This window comes from Euleptes europaea, chromosome 2 (assembly GCF_029931775.1).
Source record: "Euleptes europaea isolate rEulEur1 chromosome 2, rEulEur1.hap1, whole genome shotgun sequence".
NCBI lineage: Eukaryota > Metazoa > Chordata > Lepidosauria > Squamata > Sphaerodactylidae > Euleptes > Euleptes europaea.
Window position 1 is genome coordinate 27,401,851 of NC_079313.1, and position 21,001 is coordinate 27,422,851.

Sequence of the window (21,001 nt, forward strand, 5' to 3'; positions counted from 1 at the left end):
AACTGGAAGATGCAGCCATCAGAGAGTGGCAGTGGAAGGATTTGATGGAAGGGGATGAATTTTCAGGCTTGTACTCAGGGGCACAATTTTCACATTGGAGAAAAGTAATCAATGGACTTCAGTGGTGTGGTTAAGAGCAGTGGTTTGGAGCGGAGGAGTCTGATCTGGAGAACCAGGTTTGATTCCCCACTCTTACACATGAAGCCAGCTGGGTGACCTTGGGCAAGTCACACTCTCTCAGCCTCACCCACCTCACAGGGTGTCTGTGGTGGGGAGGGAAAGGGAAGGCGATTGTAAGCAGGTTTGAGTCTCCCTTAAGTGGTAGAGAAAGTCAGCATATAAAAACCAATTCTTCTTCTTCTTCTTCTTGCCTAGTAAGTTTCCACATTAGCATTTGATAGCATGAACTCATTCATTAATCTCTGAGTATGTAGGTAGCATTTCTTCCAATCCATTTTCTTTTCTAGATGCCATCCCAGTTTTTTCAAGTACGGGTTTGTAGAATTGTTAGGAGTTTAGGCTGCCATTACAGCACAGTCTTGACGGATGTGTATTGGTGTAGCATCATTGTCCCATTTCAAATTGATGTTGGCTTGTGAATATATTTTCTTCATTCATTGAACACTTCTCCATGATTATCTGTACTAAAATGTCAGATCCATTATTACAGACATGTGATTGCAAGGGGAAAGGTGGACATAAGTCCAGTGCTTCCATGTGGATCAAACTAGTCAATTTTGTCATTGACAGGCAGCCCAGAGTGAGCTCCACTCAGTTCTAGTCCAATTGATTATCAGGCAACCCTTTCACCAAGCTTTATCATATAACTTCTGAGCCTTTTGTTATTTCTATTTTGGAGTAATGCTGGTTTTCTTTTGCAGGTTTTTCATATAAGCCATTTGGGTATTGCCTGGACTTCATTACCACCAATGAAGGAAACTGCATCCTTCTGTCTCAAAACGGCATCATGCTCAGCTTGTATTCTTCTATGGCCATTTGGTAACATTTCATAGCACCTTGGGTTTCCCATCTCAGTCCTAAACTGCTGTTGCCAGCCCAGAGCTGTAGTTGTAGGTGGTTTGTGGGCTCAAAAGAGGGGAATGTTTTCATTCATGAAATCTAGCTTTAGAATGTTCTGAATTAAGGGTCTGTATAGGCAAGAAAAGCCCATTTGTGTGACCACAAAAAGAACATTGTGATCGTGCTCCTAAAATGGTAGCAAACAGATGCAGCCATATGGTGCCAAACAGTCTGAATGACAAGGGGGGTTTGGAGCAGCTCATCTTTTCAGGCATGATGTAAAGGACTTAATTGGCACCAGGGCTCACTGGAGCACTGCCTTACAACCCATTTGTCTTGGGCTGCAGCAGTCTTCTCTGGAATACTGGACCTTCCATACCACTGACCTTCATCGCAGCATCACACTTGGGATTCCCAACCTGTACAGATAAATAAATAAATTTTCCAAAAGGAAAAAAGGAGATGTCCCCCCAAAAGCAGCCTGGTGAGAACTGTGTATGTTTCAGGAGGCACAGAACATTGAGAGCAGTTGAGAGAGTATGTTTTAGTGGTTGGTGTGTTGGACTAGGGTCCTGAAAGACCAAGGTTTGAATCCCCAATGTGCCAAGACGCCTGCTGGGTGATCTTGATCCAATCACTCCCTCTCGGCCTCACCTCACTCACGGGGTTGTTATTATTAAGGGGAAATGATGTTGTGAGCTGCTTTGGGTCCTCACTGGGGAGAAAAGCGAGGCATAAATATCTAAATAAACAAGCCAGTTACAGAAAAGGCAGAGGGAGGGGAAATTAGCATGTGTACATCCCTGAAAACATCAGGGATGTGGATTGTGCATCCACAAATAGGAAATCTGGGGATGGGGGAATGTTTCCAAATTGTTTATCCTACCCTTCTCCATGATTTCTCACTGTCCCCTAGCTTGTATACTTATACATTTCAAGAACCTTGAGTTCATTAACATTTGGGTTGGACAGGTGGCACAGAAACCAGGTAGGCAATTTCTACTGAAGGGTAAGAAACCAGGTAGTGGCTGAGTCAGGCTTCTTGTAGGATGCAAATATCTACTGCTGCTCCTATTCCTACCCCACATCCTCTGTCCATCATGTGATGCCCAGTCTGTCCTTTCCCAGCACTAAGAAGTTTCTGAGAAGAAAATGTATCATTCACCAAAAGTAAAATCTGGAATGAAATGCATCCAAATTCTTCAGCATGTTCCAAGTTCCACATTTTGAAAAATTGAATTAGGGCGAAACTAGTCATTATGGCAGCCATGGTCAAATTAGATGTTATGGTCTGGTTTTTGTATTGAACATCGGGTAAAATATTTGGGTATTTGGTTAACCTCAAATAATTTCAATCTATTTAAAAATAATTATATTAAAAATTGGCAGCAAATCAATATAGATTTGAAGAATTGGGGGAAAATACCTTTATCATTATGGGGTAGAATTTAAGTAATTAAAATGATGGTATTACCTAAAATGCTTTTTTTATTTCAAAATTTACCAATCATTAAAGGATCTAAAATATTTAAAATCTGGAAAAAAGATATTTTAAACTTTTTGTGAGGTAAAGCAAAACATAGAATAGCATATAATAATTTGATTCAATTAAGAGAAACAGGAGGATTAGGGTTGCCAGATTTAAAAATGTATTATGAGGCATCTTGTTTTGTTTGGTTAAAGACCTGGATTATGTTACAGAATCCCAAAATATTAGAATTAGAAGGTCATAATCTCCGTTTTGGCTGGCATGCATATTTGTGGTATGAGAAGGAAAAGGTAAATAGGGATTTTAATATTCATATAATTAGAGCAGGGTTATTACAAATTTGGAAAAATATATAGAAGGATTTTAGAAAAAAGGACTCCGGGATGGGTTAATCCAACAGAAGCCCATATGAGAAGAGGATTACAGCTGAATTTAGATATAGATATGTATAGAAATATTATTGATTGGAAAGAAGAGAAATGGGTTTTAAAAAGTAGGGAAGAATTAGATATAAAGGATTGGTTTGTGTATTATAGGTTAAGAGATATATTTAATAAAGATAATCAGCTTGGATTTAACAAAAATAAATCTGAGTTAGAGAAAGTATTAAAGGAAATAAAGGACTGATAGGTAGCATGTATAAATTACTAATTACGACCAATCTAGAACAAGAAAGAATCAAACCAGGTATGATTAAATGGATGAAGTACTTAGGATTTAATATCGATTTGGATATATGGGAAAATTTATGGAAGAGAGAGTTTAAATTTACAATAACCAATGAAATCAAAGAAAATTTATATAAAATGTTGTATAGATGGCATATAACCCCAGTTATGATATCCAAGATGAATAGGGAAGACAAGGGAATCTGTTGGAAATGTGGAAAGGAAAGAGGAACATATATGCATGTATGGTGGTTATGCAAAAAAATTAAAAAAATTTGGAAAAAATATTAAGGGAAACAAATAATTTGATTAATAGTAGAGTAAAAAGGAAACCATCATTTTGCTTATTGGGAATCCCACCAAAAATATATATCTGACCAGGATAGGATTATCTGTCAATACAGTTTTGCTGCTGCAAGAATTGTGATAGCCAAAGTATGGAAACAAGTAAATAAACCTTCAATCATTGACTGGAGAGAGAAATTATGCATGTATATGAGGATGGCCAGGTTAACAGAATTTCTGCATGGAAAGGATATGGGAGAATTTAAAAAAACATGGGTTAAGGCCACCTCATATTGGGATAAGTTGGCAAAAACGGACTTTACTTTATTAATTAATGAGATATAGAAATCAATTTTTTAACAATTGTGATTTATAATATTAATGGATAAAATAAAACTGTTAAGACACTTCTGCGGAAGTCGGGTGAAGGGTCACTCTTTAGGTAGGTGGAGGGGAAAGGGTATCTTTGCTTAACATTATAAATTAGTAATTATGAATGTATTAATTATGGTATATGAATACCCTTTTATAATTTCTTGTATTCTTTTTTGTAATTTTTTTTATTTTTTCTTGTTGTATTTGTTTGTTTTTCATTTTTTTCTTAAAGAAAAAAAATCTAATAAAAATTAAAAAAAACCTAGATGTTATGGTGGCCAAAGGTCTGAGCCATGCTTGCCGATGATGGCAGTGCACCGGGGGGGAGGGGGAGGCAATCCATGCCTTTTCGAGTGCCAAAACAAACTTTAAAAGGCACATGGTGGGGAGAACAAGATCACCTGGTCCCACTGCATGGTGGGCCCAATTGGGCCCTCATGGTATTTTTAAACAGCCAAATTCTTCTCAAAATGGCATTATCGACCACTGGCTGACCCTTGGCCAATGTAACGTCAAGTTTGACTTTCTGTCATGGGGATTGGAAGGTACATGCATGAAACTGTGTTTACACGCTCTTGCCCATGTGAGGGTGGTTGGTGGAGCTTGCAGACAGGCAAATATCTCCTCATTTTAGGGCCAAAATATTTGGAATCCAGACTAGGTGTTCAGAAAAGTAGGGGGCCCAGTATCCTGCTGCCTAAAATGTGATGCATGTTGGTCTGTCTTGGAAATAAAGGTTTGCCAGACTTAATTTATGGGATAACTTCAAAGAGCCATTTGAGCAGGCTAGAAGGCTGGTGAAGAGAACAAGCACCTCACTCTCTGCTAATTATGGATTCTGCAAGTTCGTGGAGTGCGAGGCTCTGTTGTTACAAAAGTACATTGGAGAGAGGCCTGACAAAGTCCGTGAGCTGCGCAACAGGGTAGCAAAGGTGAGGGGCATGGGAAAGCATGGAGCATGATTGTCCGTGCAGAGGCCAAGAGACCATGGCCAATTAGGCAGGGGTATTTAGCTTGCAGTCCTGCTGGACAGCTTCAAGGCTTCCTTTGCCTTATTCATGATTTTACCAACCTTTAGAAGTCACTTCGCTCCCGCCTCATTCTTTCCCCGCAGATCTAGGATGATGTTTTATAACGAATTTAAATTCTGCTTCAAGGCAAGAGCTAGGCAGACCCCTGCCATTTCCATGCATAGTTCTAACTTCGGGGTTTTTCCCCCCACGCCTGTTCTGGCTTCTCCCTCCCACGCGTCTGTCCCTCCCATTCAACCCCTTCCCTCAAAGCAAAGCACAAAAGAGGGAGTGAAACCTTCATGAAATGTGCAGGAAGACACCAACCGAAGAGAGGATGGAAGGCAGCTCCTGGCAGGGAGCTGTTGAAGAAAGGAGGGGAGGAATACTCAGCTTTGCAAAAGCACAAGCACAGACAGGGAGCAGTCCCTTTAAGAGCTGACCCGCCCCCTCCAAGTAAACTGCAACAAGGCTGGGTTTTCAGGGGGAGGGACTCAGAAGCTCTGTGATTCACTGGGGATGCATGATTAAACACAAGAATTTCTTGAAGGGGGGAGAACCCTCATGCATATGGTGTTTGAGAATTTGGATCAGAAAACTGCAGCAAACCAAACACAAACTTCCCCTTCATAAATCACCCTTAAGTCTGAGGAGGTGAAGCTCAGGGAAATATCCTGATTTTCAGGGAGGACAGGAGGGGTCACCTTCAGAGCTATTCCTTGTTCTTGCTATGATAATTTGCTTGAGCCTGTCACTTGTCGTGGGTTGAGGCCTCCACCGGTTCTGTCCCTGCCATTTCTGCAGTGATAGCATTTCTCAGAAGTTCTTGGTCTCTTCCCTGCCATTTTGTTCCCCTTTTCAGCAGTGTGGCCTGGATAATTCTTATGCAGTCCAAACAGCATGAGAACTAGATCAGATGACCCATTTCCTCCAAAGTATTCCTAGGGTGTTATTTTGGGGAAATGTAGATGTACCCCATAAGTACACATGAAATCCCCAATGGGGAAAATAGCACCCCCCAGGGATGTTTCCGGTTGGGAAAACAGAGCAGGCTTAAGTCTCTTCTCCCTGCATGCTGCAGCCCCAATCCAAAGTAGGCCCATGTATGCCTGGGAATTGAGTTTCACCTTCATGGCTTCTGTGCAGGCATACTTGGGACTTAACTTCCACAGGCTTGCTGATCACACAGAGAGAGAAGAACAGGGAATACACAAGGAAAATGTAATGTGTGGCTAAGTCTGACACCTGCCCCTTTTCTGACAAAGATGCTCAAAGACTACTCAAGTCTTTCTCAGCAGTTCATAGGGCCTCTGCATCTAGTCTCATCCTACTTGGGATCTGTTATTCATACCCTTTCTTGTTGCTTGCTCCACTTTCTATTCCCAGTTGTGTACACCAGCCACTGTGGTGTAGTGGTTAAGAGCAGTGGTTAGGAGCAGTGGACTCTAACCTGGAGAACTGGATTTGATTCCCCTATCTGGGCTCCTATCCTGTCTCCCCTTGATTATTCCAAGTTTTTCCTTCTTTGCAGCTTCCATTTTTTCCCCTTCTGGTTCATCCTCCATCATTATGGAATCTGGGGTGTTTCCAAGTGGCATAAGAAAAAAAAAGTCTGTGCCCTACAAAGCTTATACTCTAAACTCTGACAAAGGAGACAAAAAAGGGAAAAGAAGAAAGACAATAATCTTTCCTTCAAGTTTCCTTATGGCCACATGTTGTTAGCTTGAGCATACTGTGGGCAAGTGGAGGAGGCTGCTTTAGGCTTGTTGCCTTAAGAAAAGAAAGAATATTCTTTGTTGCTAAAGAAATCCATTCTGTGTTAAGAAAGACCAGGTAGGCAGTCCAACTAGCTAACTAAGAATGTAGAGAACACATGTTGCTCTCTTGGAGGCTGCAGAGAGGGCACATGGTGGAGAGGCAGCTGGAAGGAAGGAAGTCCTTAAGGATAGCAATCTAAGTAACGAGGGGACGGCAGCAGAACAGACAAGAGGAAAGTAGTCAAAGGAACTGACCCATTTGCCTTGCTAGCTCTAGCGCCCCTTCTACAGTACTGATATGCTGGCTGCAAAGAAACATTACACTGTCCTTCACTTTCAACATGTCCTTGGTCACATTCATGACTCTGCCTGACATGAATCTCCTTCCATCTTCCATTAGAATTTGGAGCAGGCAATGATACAGTGCTCTACAAGCCCAGTCTACTACCCTAGGGTTTACCACCTGAAGGCCTACTTCCAGCTGATGCTTGGGAATGATGAACAGAGCCAAATTTTTCTACAGATGGCAACCGAGAACTGTTATGAAAACTATCTGGAGAAATCATGGCTGCTAATTACCCAGGTAAGGTTTTGAGAACTTATCATCAATTTGCAAAAAACCTTTGAACCCCAGAACATGGACTGGGATGCCATAGAATAGCATGCTGTTTACATAGGAAAATGAGAGCTAAACCTTTAGTTAGAGCTGGTATTAACTCGACCCAGAGAAGTGGATCTTCTCCAGGGATTTTTTTTTAAAAATTGTGTGTGGAGGAGGGTGTCTAAATGGCCCCTAGGCCTACCAAATGTACACCCAGTAGACTCATGACAAATCAAGAACACTTGAATTCAAATTGAAAACCATCAAAAGTTTTAACACTAGAAGCATAAAGTTTAATAGAAAATCTAGCAGTTTCTGTGTTTTCAAGATGATGCAATCAATATAAGAGTTCTGCACATTCCATCCATTTAAAATTACTCCCCAATGAAATAATATTTCTTCAGTAGCCCGTTTAGGTCCATTTTATGATCTTTACACCATCATGATGATGATCTTGAATGTTCAGGAGCATCATCATCTAACACTGTTTCATACAGTGGCTGTGTCATTTGCACTTTCCACATTTTCTGGATGGATGATTGACCGTGTGTGGCAACAGCTGACTAATATTATTTCTGGCAGATTCTGATTTGATTTCTCATACACATGCACCTTAATTACTGCCCCACCAACTCCAAAATTCTACAGGATACCACTACTGAAATCTTCAAAGAGTGCCAGCAATGGGCAAAACAAATCTGTCAGTTAGTGCACTGTCTATTAAGAGAAGGGGACGGGTCATTTATGCATGGGTACTTTCACTCACCTTTGCCCCTGGTCTATCTCAGTTGTTCCTTAGAGTTATTCATGAGTTTTCCGTCCATTAGAGATGACCTCTCTGCCAGCCCTCACAAATCCTGGGACTTCCTGTTCCTCTGTTAACCAATTTTTCCCTTTCCCCTGAGCTCAGCCTGAGTGAAATCCCCATGCATAAGGGAAAGTGCGGGACATACAAGCTTGGTTTCTGACACAGCCAATTTCAAAGCAGTGTGTAAAGAGGTGGGGATTCAAATGCTTCCTGCTTTCTGGGAGCTCTTTCTGAGCAGAAGAAAGACTTTTTAAAACTGAGGCTTGGATTTCTCCGCCCCCCTTTCAGATTGCTCCATTTTTTGTTTTTTGTTCTTAAAATGCTTTTTTATGCAGCAATTGGGTTTTGGGGTAGAATTTTCTCTCACAGTTAGCTCTACAAAGTAAGTCAATTACAAAGCAGCATTTAAAGGGGCGGGGACTTGATTTGAGCTTGGAGACTGCTGGTACAGAAATTCCCAACAGGAAAGTGTTGGTCCAGCGAGCAACGAACGTCAGGTAAAACTCCCATGCATAAACGACCAGGCTGTGGCTCAGAGGGAGATTATGCATGCAGAAGGTCCACAGGTTCAAGCCCCAGCACCTCCAGTTAAAAATATCAGTGCATATGAAAGACCATAATCTGGGGCCCTGAAGAGCCACCGCCTGTCCAAGTAAACAGTACTGCCCTTGATGGATTAATGATTCAAAGTAAAGCAGCTTCATAAGTTCAGAAGCCTCTTTAAAAACTGTATTTTCCCTTCTTTTTTTAACTCACAGCAGCGCATACCAACCGAAATATATGAAATTGCAGTTTGAAAACTATAACACAGTGTTATAGTTTTAAAGAATGCCCTGCTCATATATTCTGTTTCAGTTTATAAACTCAATGCAACATACCATCGCACACTAGTCAACTAGCTAAACATCCAGCAACTGACTGGTGAGGAAGCATTGAATGGCTTACATTTTCTGAAATTCTGTTATTACTTACCCTCCCCAAAAAGATCAAGGTTGGTAATAACATTCAGAACTAATAACATACTTTCTTAAAAATCCATATGAGCCACTCTTCCACTTGGTATGGATCTTCCTATTAAATACAAAGGTGCATGTGTTGAACACAGCTCATTTTTATTACTGCATCAGCATTAGAGAATGTAGTGCTTAACACACTTTAAATGATAATTTCAAAGTTAATGTTTGTGAAACCATAAAGGTAAAGGTCCCCTGTGCAAGCACCGGGTCATTCCTGACCCCTGGGGTGACGTCACATCCCTATGTTTCCAAGGCAGACTTTGTTTGCGGGGTGGTTTGCCATTGCCTTCCCCAGTCATCTTCCCTTTACCCTCAGCAAGCTGGGTACTCATTTCACCAACCTCGGAAGGATGGAAGGCTGAGTCAACTTTGAGCCGGCTACCTGAAACTGACTTCCGTCGAGATCGAACTCAGGTCGTGAGGAGAGCTTTTGACTGCAGTACTTAACACTCTGCGCCACGGGGCTCCTCTGTGAAACCTTAGGCCGTTTTAATTACATTGTTCTTTTTCTATATTATACTGGTTTTGTGGCATTATTACTCAATTTTGTAATCCTGCCCTAATTATACAGTTTTTCAAGTGCATTTGCTACTTTTTTACTAGACAATTTATCTTTCTCAGCAAGAAAGGCAGATTATAAATGAAGTTAAGTAAATAACTAATAAATAGCGAGAGTACAGCCACAAGGAGAGATGGAGACCCTTGTTCCCGTTCCATTAAAAAAAATTCAAAATTGGTTCCTTAATCATATTCTGAGCAGTTGTCCATTTCCTTATTTCTCCTAGATGTGGTGGTTCACTGGAAAAACCGCCATGGAAGACGAGTGGTTAAAGGTAGCTCCAGATTTTCCAGTGTGGGAAGCAGGAATGGTAAATGAAGACCTTAAAGTGCTCGAGAGAAACAGATACTTATTGAAGATGCCAGAGGCAGACATTAACAACCCAATCCCAAACACTAAGAGTCCAGACCAGACAGAGTTCTGCAGTATTCTTCAGGCCACGGATGTCCCCTAGGAGCCCTTCAGATCTACAAGCAATTGCCCTCCAACCTGCAAATAAAGACACCAGATAACAAAGCTTGTGTTACACTGTGTGAAATGAGTATCAGCTAATCTGCACGCCTATTAACTATTCTCCTCCCTCTTTACCTACTAAGCTGCTTGAAGGCATGCCTGTGTTCCAGACAATCCAACCCTTGCGCAAAGTTCTTAGCTGCATTTCTGCTGCCCATCCCTATTTCTGGACTGCACACCCAAATGGTGATTCAAGGAGGGACTGAGACTTGACTTCCATTCCTCCTCCCCTGGATATGATTGGCTATGAGAGGTTGTTTTTGAATCTTCCTGCATCATAAAATGCCTCAGGGTGCTTCCCTGAAGGGAAAACACACACACAAGTGTATTTTGATCCGTGAGAGAACCAGCTCTACCCTCTGAGTGGAGCTCCCAGGTTTTATTAAGGAAGACACATAATGAATAGCGAGGTTGATCATTACTTTAGACAATGGAATTTTAGGCAATGCATACCACGATTAATAATTAACAAGATCAAGGAATGGAAAAGACAATACACATTCTATCTTGGAGTCAGTAAACATTGGCTGTCTGTTACATAGGATAAGTGGATTACTCGAAGCTAAATCCCTTTAAGGTTGCTCCACGGAGGTCATTAGGTCACTATACAGTCAGTAGACTTTGGACAGTATATATCCAGAGATGAGACCCAGAAATCGTTATGATAATATTATATGCAATGAGGGCGTGCCCTGCCAAAGCAATAAAACCATAAGAACTGCTACACTTCCCATTATCTCCTTAAAGGTAAAGGTAGTCCCCTGTGCAAGCACTGGGTCATTACCCACGGGGTACCCTTGGGAATATTTGGGGAACCTGGGAGGGGGAGAGACACATGAAGCCATGACACCACTTCTGTCTGGGTGAAAACCTGGAAGTGATGTCATTGGTGTCAGCGAAGCTCTAGGAATTTCCCCAATCTCTATGGTGAAACTATGGAGATTGGGAAAATTCCTACACTGTTATGAATGGTGAGAGTTGCCAGCTCTGGGTTGGGGTGGAGGGCAGGGTTTGAGGAGGGGAGGGACTTCAATGCCATAGAGTCCAATTGCCAAAGCGGTCATTTTCTCCAGGGGAACTGATCTCTATTGGCTGGAGATCAGTTGTAATAGCAAGAGATCTCCAGCTAATACCTGGATGTTAGCAACCCTCTGGATGGGATGACTTAGGGTTGCCAACTCCGGGTTGGGAAATACCTGGAGATTTTGGAGCGGAGCCTCAGGAAGATGGGGTTTAAGGAGGGGAGGGACTTCAGTGGGGTATAGTGCCATAGAATCTACCTCCCAAAGCAGCCTTTTTTTTCCAGGTGAACTGATCGCTATCAGCTGGTGATTAGTTGTTATCCCAGGAGATCTCCAGCTAGAGATGGAGATCTCTGGAAGGATGGCAACCCTAGGGTTACTGGAAGTGATGTAGGGTTGCCAACTGCCAGGTAATACCTAACAAACAAATTAGGCTCTATGCTGTGGGGTATTGTTGGAGCACAAAACCAGCACACACAATTCAATGCAATACAACTATATTAAAGTGCAGAATAACAAGTGGAATACTTAACTAAGGACACTAATATTTACAATATATACAAATACACAAAAGTGCAAAGAGCAACATCCATTCTATAAGTTATTTTGATCTAGGTAAGTATTTCCGATATAGTTCATATGTTAATAGTATTGCATATGTGTAGCAGGTAAGTGGTTACAGTCCACGTTGAGACAGCCGAGAAGGGGATACTAGAACGTGTCGTCTAGATCGGTATCCACGTTTCGCCAGAGGCTTCATCAGCTGATTCGATTCATTCAAAGCAAAATAGTTGGGCAGGAAAACAATCCTCAGACATGAACATTCCAATGGCCAGAACGGCTCAAAGTGTGATAGAGTGCAAAAACTTGTTGTAAAGGTACAAGTCTTGTGATTACAACAGTTATAACCAGATAGAAAATGGAGGGTTGGCCCCTTCTCTGCCGCTGGCAGTTAATGCTGTTCGGTGGATCCTGTGGCTTGACAAAAGAAGAGTTATCGTAGGCCACCCTGCCTGTTGCTGGCAGTTGATGTCCCTGTGCCAACAAATGGATGCCTGGCCTTGATTCTTTGGGTTGCTGCTCACATGACATCTGCAATATATATGAAAATAATATATGTTTATCACGTGCAAATTAGCACCAGGCCGCCTGTTCAATGGTATATTTCCTGTGTGGCCCATTAGGGCTGACTTAATTGATTATGCCTGTGTTAGACTTTTAGGTGAGATGGATTTCATTCTTTTTCTTACTGTGGTCTTCATATTCTGCAGACCGGCTAGCTGGAAGTTGTTCAGAAATTCTTTCCATGCAAACGGATTTCCTGTTTGGAATGACTTATAAACCTTTGGCTTCCTGTAATATCTCAACTGGCATTTTTAAGTGCCTTACGGTCAATTTGGGATAGAATGGTTGTTTTATGAAAGGGCGAGAAACATTAATGGCAGGTGTTGAATGGGGCGGCGGCGTCAACAGCGGGGGAAGTCTGCCGGTGGTCATGTGTGGCGGAAGCTGGGAATGTGAACTGGAAAAATAGTACTGCTGCAGATTAGGCTCAGCATTTGAGAACCCAGGGATTGGCTGAAGCCGGCGTGCATTTTGCCTATCAGCCAACGCTCTTCCTGGCAAAATTGGATGGTAAAATGGCCCCCAAGGCATGATTGTCACAAAATTGGGGAACAGGTTGTGCCAAATGCTTCCATGCAATGGACTGAGGCTCACCCGAGGCCACATACTGGCCAGGCTCCGCAAAGCCTCCCAGTTCCACGCGGACACTGGGAAATCTTCATCTGTGTGATACAGCTGTGAGAAGTAAATACAGAGTGTGATGTTTGGATAGTTGGTTAAGAAATTGTAAATTTTGCTTATGCAGCCATGCTCAGCCTCATTACAAGGGGAGTAGTTTGAATAAAGGACAATGTATGCGCTGTTCTTGAGGTTGTACGCCACTGAGTCGAGGTAACTGCCCATCTCAAATAACATTGATTCTGGATGAATGTTATACTCTGTGCAATTGGTAGCATGGCCCTTTTGAATTAATTTGCCTGAGAAGTGCCTCAATTCGTAAAAGATCAGGTGGTTGTTTGGGTCACGCATTGGGCCGTATGGGAACCCAAAAGCCTCGTGGAATTCTTTGTAAGAGACCCTTGCTTCTTCACCTGTTCGTATGTGATAGGGGCACTTTGTACAGCTTTGGCCCATGGTTAGCCAGTAATAGGGCTTCACTGCTGTACCTTTAGGTGCAAGGTATTCTTGGTAGAATGTTACTCTTCCTAAATCCATATTGTCAGGAATTCCAAGCCGCTGACTTTAGTGATCCTAAAACACAAAAACATAGTCCTGGTCAGCTGTCTTTTCATTACTTGGAAACTTTGAAATTCAGGCAGCATCTACATTATATGTTAAAGCCAGTTGAGTAGGTATGGTTTCCATTCAAGAACTCTGCAATCTGTAATGAGGATTTTTGTTGGAGAATTCTAGCCCTTTTCATAATCCTAGGTTTCCTTAGATGGAAGCCATAAAATATTTAAATATATAGTACAAGTATGCCCTAAGGAATTTATTAGGGTACCTACTTAGCAAAGAAACTACTGCATTTTCTCCTTGTACCGTAAAAACGTCAATGCCATAAAAATTGATAGTCAAGATATTTTTGTTGCTATAACATACTGTGAATTGCCGTTGTGCACACATGTGCATTAAGGTATGGTATGGAGAGTTGTGCCCATATTTGTAGTGTAGTGCATACTTGTACTGTTGGTTTTTCTGAATGCAAGCGTATGCGCAATATTCAATCCTGCCACGTCGGCCTTGACCTCTGAATGGCCTCTGTTTTGATTTCCCTCTCTGTATCTGAGGAAGTGAGTGACTCATGAAAACTCATATTGAAATAGTTGTCAGTATTTAAGGTACCACCAGACGTCTGTTTCAGTTTGCTGTAACAGACTAACACGGCTGCCTCTTTGCAATCTCTGAATGAGAGGGTAACTAAGACCGTTGGCATCATGTTGCATCAGTAAGATGGCAAGTGTATATATTTGTGTGCTTCAATTGGTGGGCATAGGACCCACCTAGCCCAAAATATAAGCCAAGAATCTCCTTTTCAAGAGAGTGACTCATCCATGGTCACTGTTCTCAGGTAGTGCAATGGTATATGGAACTGCTGCCTCCCTGAGGCAGACTGAGAATAAGGCACTGGATTCCAAGCCCACCTGGACAGTCATTAGACAACTTTCTCTCTCTCTCTCTCACTGCTGCTCTTAACTATATTTTAAAGATCATAGTTAAGATCTTAACTATATTTTAAAGATTACACTCTTGAGTATTTTACTTGTACAGACGATCACCCGTAGGATGTTCTGAAATAATTTTGCAGTTTGCGTGTCCTGTATTTTATGGTTCTTTTAAAATTCTTTTTCTGTTTATTTTTGTACCCTGCCTTACTCACTAACTTTATCTAAGGAGTATACAGCATAAACAATCAAACAATAGTAGACTTCCAATTTTTTAAAAGTATAACTTTAGCTAGAAAACTCAAAGCATGGACCGGTTGGAGAAAACATCTGCTCCTAAACCCATTGCTAATTTCCCCCTTTATACATCACTCCAATTTTAGGGTTAGTATCCAGACCCATAATACAAACTCTCTAGATTTTGTGATGTCATACATAACAAGAAAACACTGTAAAAAGCTGACATTTCGACAAAAGGGAAGGCCCCATGTGTACACTGATATGAATATTTGCAAATTATACACTTATGTTAGTCTTTATGCATAGACCTTATCACCATGTACAAAATACCAAAAGACCCTCAAATAATCCTCCTGAATATCCAGAGGAAAAAAATTGGATCCTATGCAGTGAACTGGAAATTCATCTGTAGCAAGAATGCATTTCCCATAGAATAGATTGAAAGAATATGGAACCATTTAAGGCTTGATAAAATCATTTCAAAGCTTGCAGCCAAAGAAAGGAAAAGGCACACAAGCCATTTTCTTGAGAAATGGCAGTCAATTTTTTATACTCAGAGCAAGACTTACATTTTATTTTTTTCAGATAAAATTTGTTTCCTTTCAATATATCAGCCGTGAAATACTCTCTGTAACTTATTATTATTAACATATTTTTATCTCCCTTGGCAAAGCACCTAGATAAAACAACAATGAATACCCTTCTTCCATCTCCCAAAAGAAATCAGAAAATTATATTTTAATATGCGTAATATTCTTCATGCAATAATTCTTATGGATGTATTATTAAATGGTAAAAAAAATAAACAAATAAACAAATGGTTAGAAAATTAATAATTAGAAATGCTTCCTTCTCTCTCTCACAAGAACATTCTGTGTGTGTGTACAATTTGCCATTAAGTCCATTACTGAAGAACTTCTTTCCAGGGACAGAGTGCTCTGTGTGCTCCCAACGACATTCTGTCCAAGGGCCATAATTCTTGGAAGCAACAATGTGGCAACTCCAAAACTCACAGTACCTCTTCTTAGATTAGTAGGGTTTTCTGAACATGTAATATCTGTGGCACAAGTTTTTCCCCCCATAGATTTAAAACCAGAGGCAAATTTCATTCTACACTTAAAAATACAGGTTGAGTATCCCTTATCTGGACTGCTTGGGACAAGAAGTGGTCTGTATTTTGTATTTTTCTGTATTTTGGAATATTTTGGAATTTTTGCATATACATAATGAGATATCTTGGGGATGGGATCCAAGTCTAAACATAAAATTGTGTGTGTTTGTGTTAAGTGCCATCAAGTTGCTTCCAACTCATGGCGACCCTATGAATGAAAGTCCTCCAAAATGTCGTATTTTTGACAGCCTTGCTCAGATCTTGCAAATTGAAGGCTGTGGCTTGACATAAATTAACATGAAATTAATTCATGTTTTGTGTGTGTGTGTGTGTGTGTGTGTGTATATATATATATAAAAAAAACATATATATGTAGTATATGTACACTACATATATATATCCACTACATATATATACACACACACATACATACACTATACATATAGCCTGAATGTAATTTTAAATAATATTTTTTATAATTTTGTGTACATTGAACCATCGGTGGCACTGCTGAGGGCCTGTGAGTAATGGCTGCATGCCGGCTCAAAAGGTCCGGATTTCAGCTCAGTCTGGATATCGGATGTTTGGAAAAGGGATACTCAACCTGCACATGTATCTCCTGTATCAACTTCTAGAGCAATGAGCAAGGCTTCCTTCTTGCATCTGTGACACGGCACCATTGATTTTGCCTCTCGATATACTGGCCTTTCCTTTTCAAGCCAATTAGGGCCAAGTGAGGGCATTGCCTGAGCTTTAGGAATTCCTTGGATCTGCCTTCTCGACTAAAGTGGAGGTTGTATAAGGGGCTCTTGATGCATCCTCTGTACTCACTCCCTAAGGGTGATGTTGCTGCCCCAGTAATAGAGATGGTGGAGGGAGATCTTGGCATTCCAACAGGAGTAGAGCAGTGTAAGCATTCAACAGGGAAGCTTAGTTTCCAGGCCACAAGTTACCCCATAGGTATTTGCCCTGGCATATGGTTTAAGAATCACTGCAGTAATTGCCAAAAGCAGTTGGCAGGTTCTCCTGAAGAATCATCAGTTACCTCTAGCATTGGGACCTCTTCAATCATAGTACCAGATTGGTGGCATTTGATTAAATTATTTGAGTGTGGCCCATTGGGGAAGAGATTAGGGCCCTATATCTTTTCCTCTCTTGGAGTTGACATTTTGAACAAACTACTGGTGAGAAAAAGTTCAGTCAACCCTCCACCACACATACACACACCCCTGTCCTTTGCTCAGCCTCAAAAAAAACTCTATTCTGTTCTAAGTTACAACCCTAGCCCCAGAAGAGGCTTTCTACCAGAAATCATACTTGAAAAAATGGACTATTCTGTTAGATTGAGTTGTATTTACCGTTAATGGATCTCTAGACCAGGCTGCCGGCAGTGAATGGTTATTGAGTTCTACATTGAGGTCTACTTGAGTTGCTGTCTGTTTTCTGTTGCCAGCTCATCTGTTTCCCTTTTCAACAATTATTTGCTTTAAGGGAAAATCTGTTATTTCTCTTCGTCGACTTGCCTCTAGTACACACGGTTGTGGTTTGTTCTCTTTATGTATACATTGCTATTGCTGAGGTGTGGCCGTTTCAGTGGCTCAGAGAAGAAATAGATTTGTCGACATTCAAGTGCTAGGATACCCACCTATAAACAGAAGACTGTAAAAGCCACGTATCACTGTCTGAATTATGCCAGTGCAGGAAGACAGAAGAGGAGAGAGAAGAAAGAGGTGAGAGCTTTTTAAAAATAATGGAGAAATGGAAGAAATCAAAATTACAGGCATAAATGTCAGCAGAAGCATTAAATCAATACATTTCCACAAAACTGACTTAGAGAAGAGTGTGTAGGTATGATTGTATCATGGCTGGCTTAAAATGGCTTCACTGATTTATATATATATATATATATATGGTTCCTAAGCAGCAATGCCATCTGAAATATATCTATATCTATCGATCGATAGATAGATAAATAGATATTTCAGATGGCATTGCTGCTTAGGAACCATCTTTATCTTAATAAACTAATACAAGCCAGTTATTATGAGGAACTCCATTCTAGACCGGATAGAGCAGAGAAAGCATTCTCAGCTTACGAGCTAAGCTAGGATGGATGGAGATACAGGAAGGCATGTCCTGCTATCATGGTGGAAAGAGGAAGAAGAGAGGTAAGGTGGAAGTAAGGAAGACTCCCTGAGAGTAGCAATCTGCACATCAAAGGGGCAGCACGGGAAGAGTGGAAAGGAAGGATGCATAGGGTCCTGACCTACCTATCTCTCTGGCTCTGAAATCTGAGACTAAGAGACATTGCAAAATCCATCACTTCCAACATTTAAAAGCCTTCACAACCTGGTAATTTACATATCTAACTGTAACAGTAGTAGAAAAGAGTAGGAGTCCAGTAGCACCTTAAAGACTAACAAAAATTCTGGCAGGGTTGCTCACGAAAGCTCATACCCTGCCAGAAATTTTGTTCGTCTAAGGTGCTACTGGACTCCTACTCTTTTCTACTGCTAGTGACAGACTAACACAGCTACCCGTCATGATCTAACTGTAACAGTAGTTTGACAATGGAACCAATTATGGGGGGTGGTGAGTCTCCCTCACTAGTCATTTTGCATGCAAAATCATGTGTGGGGAATGGTTCTACTAATGAAGGCAAAGGGGCAGGACAACAGCTGGGATGCGGTAAGCTGAAAAACCTTGAAGAACATGATTCCTGTGAAGGTCCCTTATACTGAGTCAACCCCTTTGCTCTGTCAAGGTCAGTATCTTCTGTTTAGCAGTGGACTCTCTGGCAGAGATCTTTCTCACTACCTACTGCCTGATCCTTTTAAATGGAGAAAACAGGGACTGAACCTGGGACTGTCTGTGCATGCAAAGTAGATCCTCTACCACTTAGCCACGATCCCATCTGCTTTTTTACAGGCTGCAAGCAAATAATGGCAAGACCTTCCCCAAACATAATTAAAAGTCTATTATTAAGCAGTGAGAGTAAATATGGAATGGTGTTTGTATGATAGCTGCCAAAATGGCCACAAGATGGCAGCAGAATATACAAAGATCCTGTTTTGTGCAAGATGACCCAGGAGAATGTCCTGAGCTGTACTTAAAAGTAAAAGTAATCCCCTGTGCAAGCATCGGGCCATGATGTCACATCCCGACGTATACTAGGCAGACTTTGTTTATGGGTTGATTTGCCATTGCCTTCCCCAGTAGGCTGACCATATTTCCTTGAGGCAAAAACGGGACATTGGAATGGCAAAAACGGGACAAAGGTTATGTAATATTAGTGTAACCCGATCGGAGCACCTTTTCTATGAGAATTTACCCAGCCATGCCTTCATGCAGCATAAGAAATGTCAGAACTGAAGGAAACAAATGTTGGAAGTGTAATGAGGTGCAAAACGGGACAAAATTGACATTTTAATTAAAAAGACGAGACGGCCGGGAAATATGATAAAAATGGGACCGTCTCGTATGGTCAGCCTATTCCCCAGTTGTCTACACTTTACCCCCAGCAAGCTGGGTACTCATTTGACCGACCTCGGAAGGATGGAAGGCTGAGTCAACCTTGAGCCGGCTACCTGAAACCAACTTCCGTCGGGATCAAACTCAGGTCGTGAGCAGAGCTTTGACTGCAGTGCTGCAGCTTACCACTCTGCATCACGAGGCTCCTGAGCTACACTTACTCTTATTTTAAAAGATATTGATTTCCCCCCCAAAATAGCATGTCACTTTCCGATGCAACTGATCTTCCAGTGCTTCCTCTTAGGGTCAAAGTACGTAAATGTGATGAATAGGGAGCCAAAGAGAATCTCATTTGTGGATGTTGCTTTTCAGTGAGTACATACTTTGTATCTCTCGCCTGCACCAGTCCCTTGCTCCTGTGAACCAGTGCTATCCCTGAGAGCCAACAGGGTCTGAAGCTGGGAAAGGGCCCTGTCCTCCAGCTCTTCCAAATTTGGCATTCTCAACAAATCCAGTCCCCTGCCAGATTTTCAAGAAGGGAGCTGGCAGGGGAGTGGAATCCTAATGAACCAGCAGTTACAAACAGAGAGTCTGCTGCTTGTTTGCCACAGACACTATTCTCTGCGTCGAATGAGGAAAGCCGGCAAGAAAGGTGCCCAGTGTCACAACACAGATCACTCCGTGGATTTTGAAGATATAAACTTTTTAAAAATTTCTAGCACCATTGCAAGTATGAAAATTGTTTATTTCATTTGCACACTTTTTAAAAAAGGTAACGCTGTTGAAGCATTTTGGTGACTCTTGTGCAAGGGGGAGGGCAAAGATGTCCTGAATGCGTATACATCAGTAGCCTTTTCCGCAAGCAACACGTACCCCAGATTTTCCACATGGTCAATCTGCAAGGCTTGGAATCGCCTTCCATGATTTTTGTCCACATGCTTCCTTTAGTAATGTTTTCTGGTTTTCTGTTCACTTCTAAATCAGTTTTATCCTGTCCACACTGCTTTTCCCAGTGCGATGTTTTCTGGTGGGGGACATCACATGATTCGTGACATTGTGGATGCTCCCCCCACTTCCCCCTAATCATCCGCCATTATACATTTGAAGAAGTTTGCACTTAAAATGGATGCCCCAAATCGAAGCACAATCCACTATTAGGTACGTCTGCATGCCCCCCCCCAAAAAAAAGTAGTGGCCCAATGTGTTAATCCACTTTGCTTTGCAATCAAGAATTGTCCAACTGTCACACACTTTACCAAGAAGTCCAATTAATTCATCTTCTGTTTCGCTCAGAGGGTTTTACCAAGCCACTTTCTGAACTTCCCAGAATTAGGACTCTTTACTCTGGCTTTTCCAACATATAACGAAAAGATCACGGTAGCAGAATTGTAGCCTGGGGACTGCAGAAACGTGGAGGTTTATTCTGGTGTGCATACGCCATTCGATCCAGCGTTATATCACTAATGTTGTTGTCAAAACAAAAATTAAGGGGGAGAAATGGGTGGAGAAAGGGGAAGGGAAGGGAGAAGAGCAAATCAGTGGGTATGAATAAGTGAAGGGTGTTTGGTGGGGCGGAGAAATAAAACTGCTTCAAGAAGTTCACACGCTCAAGGGAAGCTGGCTCAGAAACAGAGGGGGGAAAACATTGCGGTAAAAGTGCTTGGGAAAACAACAGAGGAGAAATGGTGGGGAAACATTTCTGATACCAAATGGAAGAAAAAACATGCAGAAATGAAAAAAAAATGAAACATAGCTTTTGACGACATGAAACATTGTAAACCATTCTTGCAAAAAAGGCCAGTGGCTGATAATCCAGGCCTTTTTAT

General features: G+C 41.5%; 2 protein-coding genes across 2 annotated transcripts in view; one reads left to right on the top strand and one right to left on the bottom strand.

Moving 5' to 3' along the window:
• Window positions 1–10,042, top strand: part of LOC130473185 (adenylate cyclase type 10-like) — a 138,742-nt gene extending 128,700 nt beyond the window's left edge. The window contains exons 32-35 of the mRNA XM_056844714.1: window positions 882–999; window positions 4,574–4,769; window positions 7,005–7,187; window positions 9,815–10,042. Of these exons, the coding sequence (XP_056700692.1) occupies window positions 882–999; window positions 4,574–4,769; window positions 7,005–7,187; window positions 9,815–10,042 (725 nt within the window). The remainder of the gene's footprint in view (window positions 1–881; window positions 1,000–4,573; window positions 4,770–7,004; window positions 7,188–9,814) is intronic.
• Window positions 10,043–12,458: 2,416 nt separating this feature from the next.
• Window positions 12,459–13,404, bottom strand: APOBEC4 (apolipoprotein B mRNA editing enzyme catalytic polypeptide like 4). The gene has a single exon (XM_056845534.1). It carries the CDS (start codon window positions 13,401–13,403, stop codon window positions 12,459–12,461), a length of 945 nt encoding a protein of 314 aa, XP_056701512.1. The 5' UTR covers window position 13,404.
• Window positions 13,405–21,001: the final 7,597 nt, after the last annotated feature.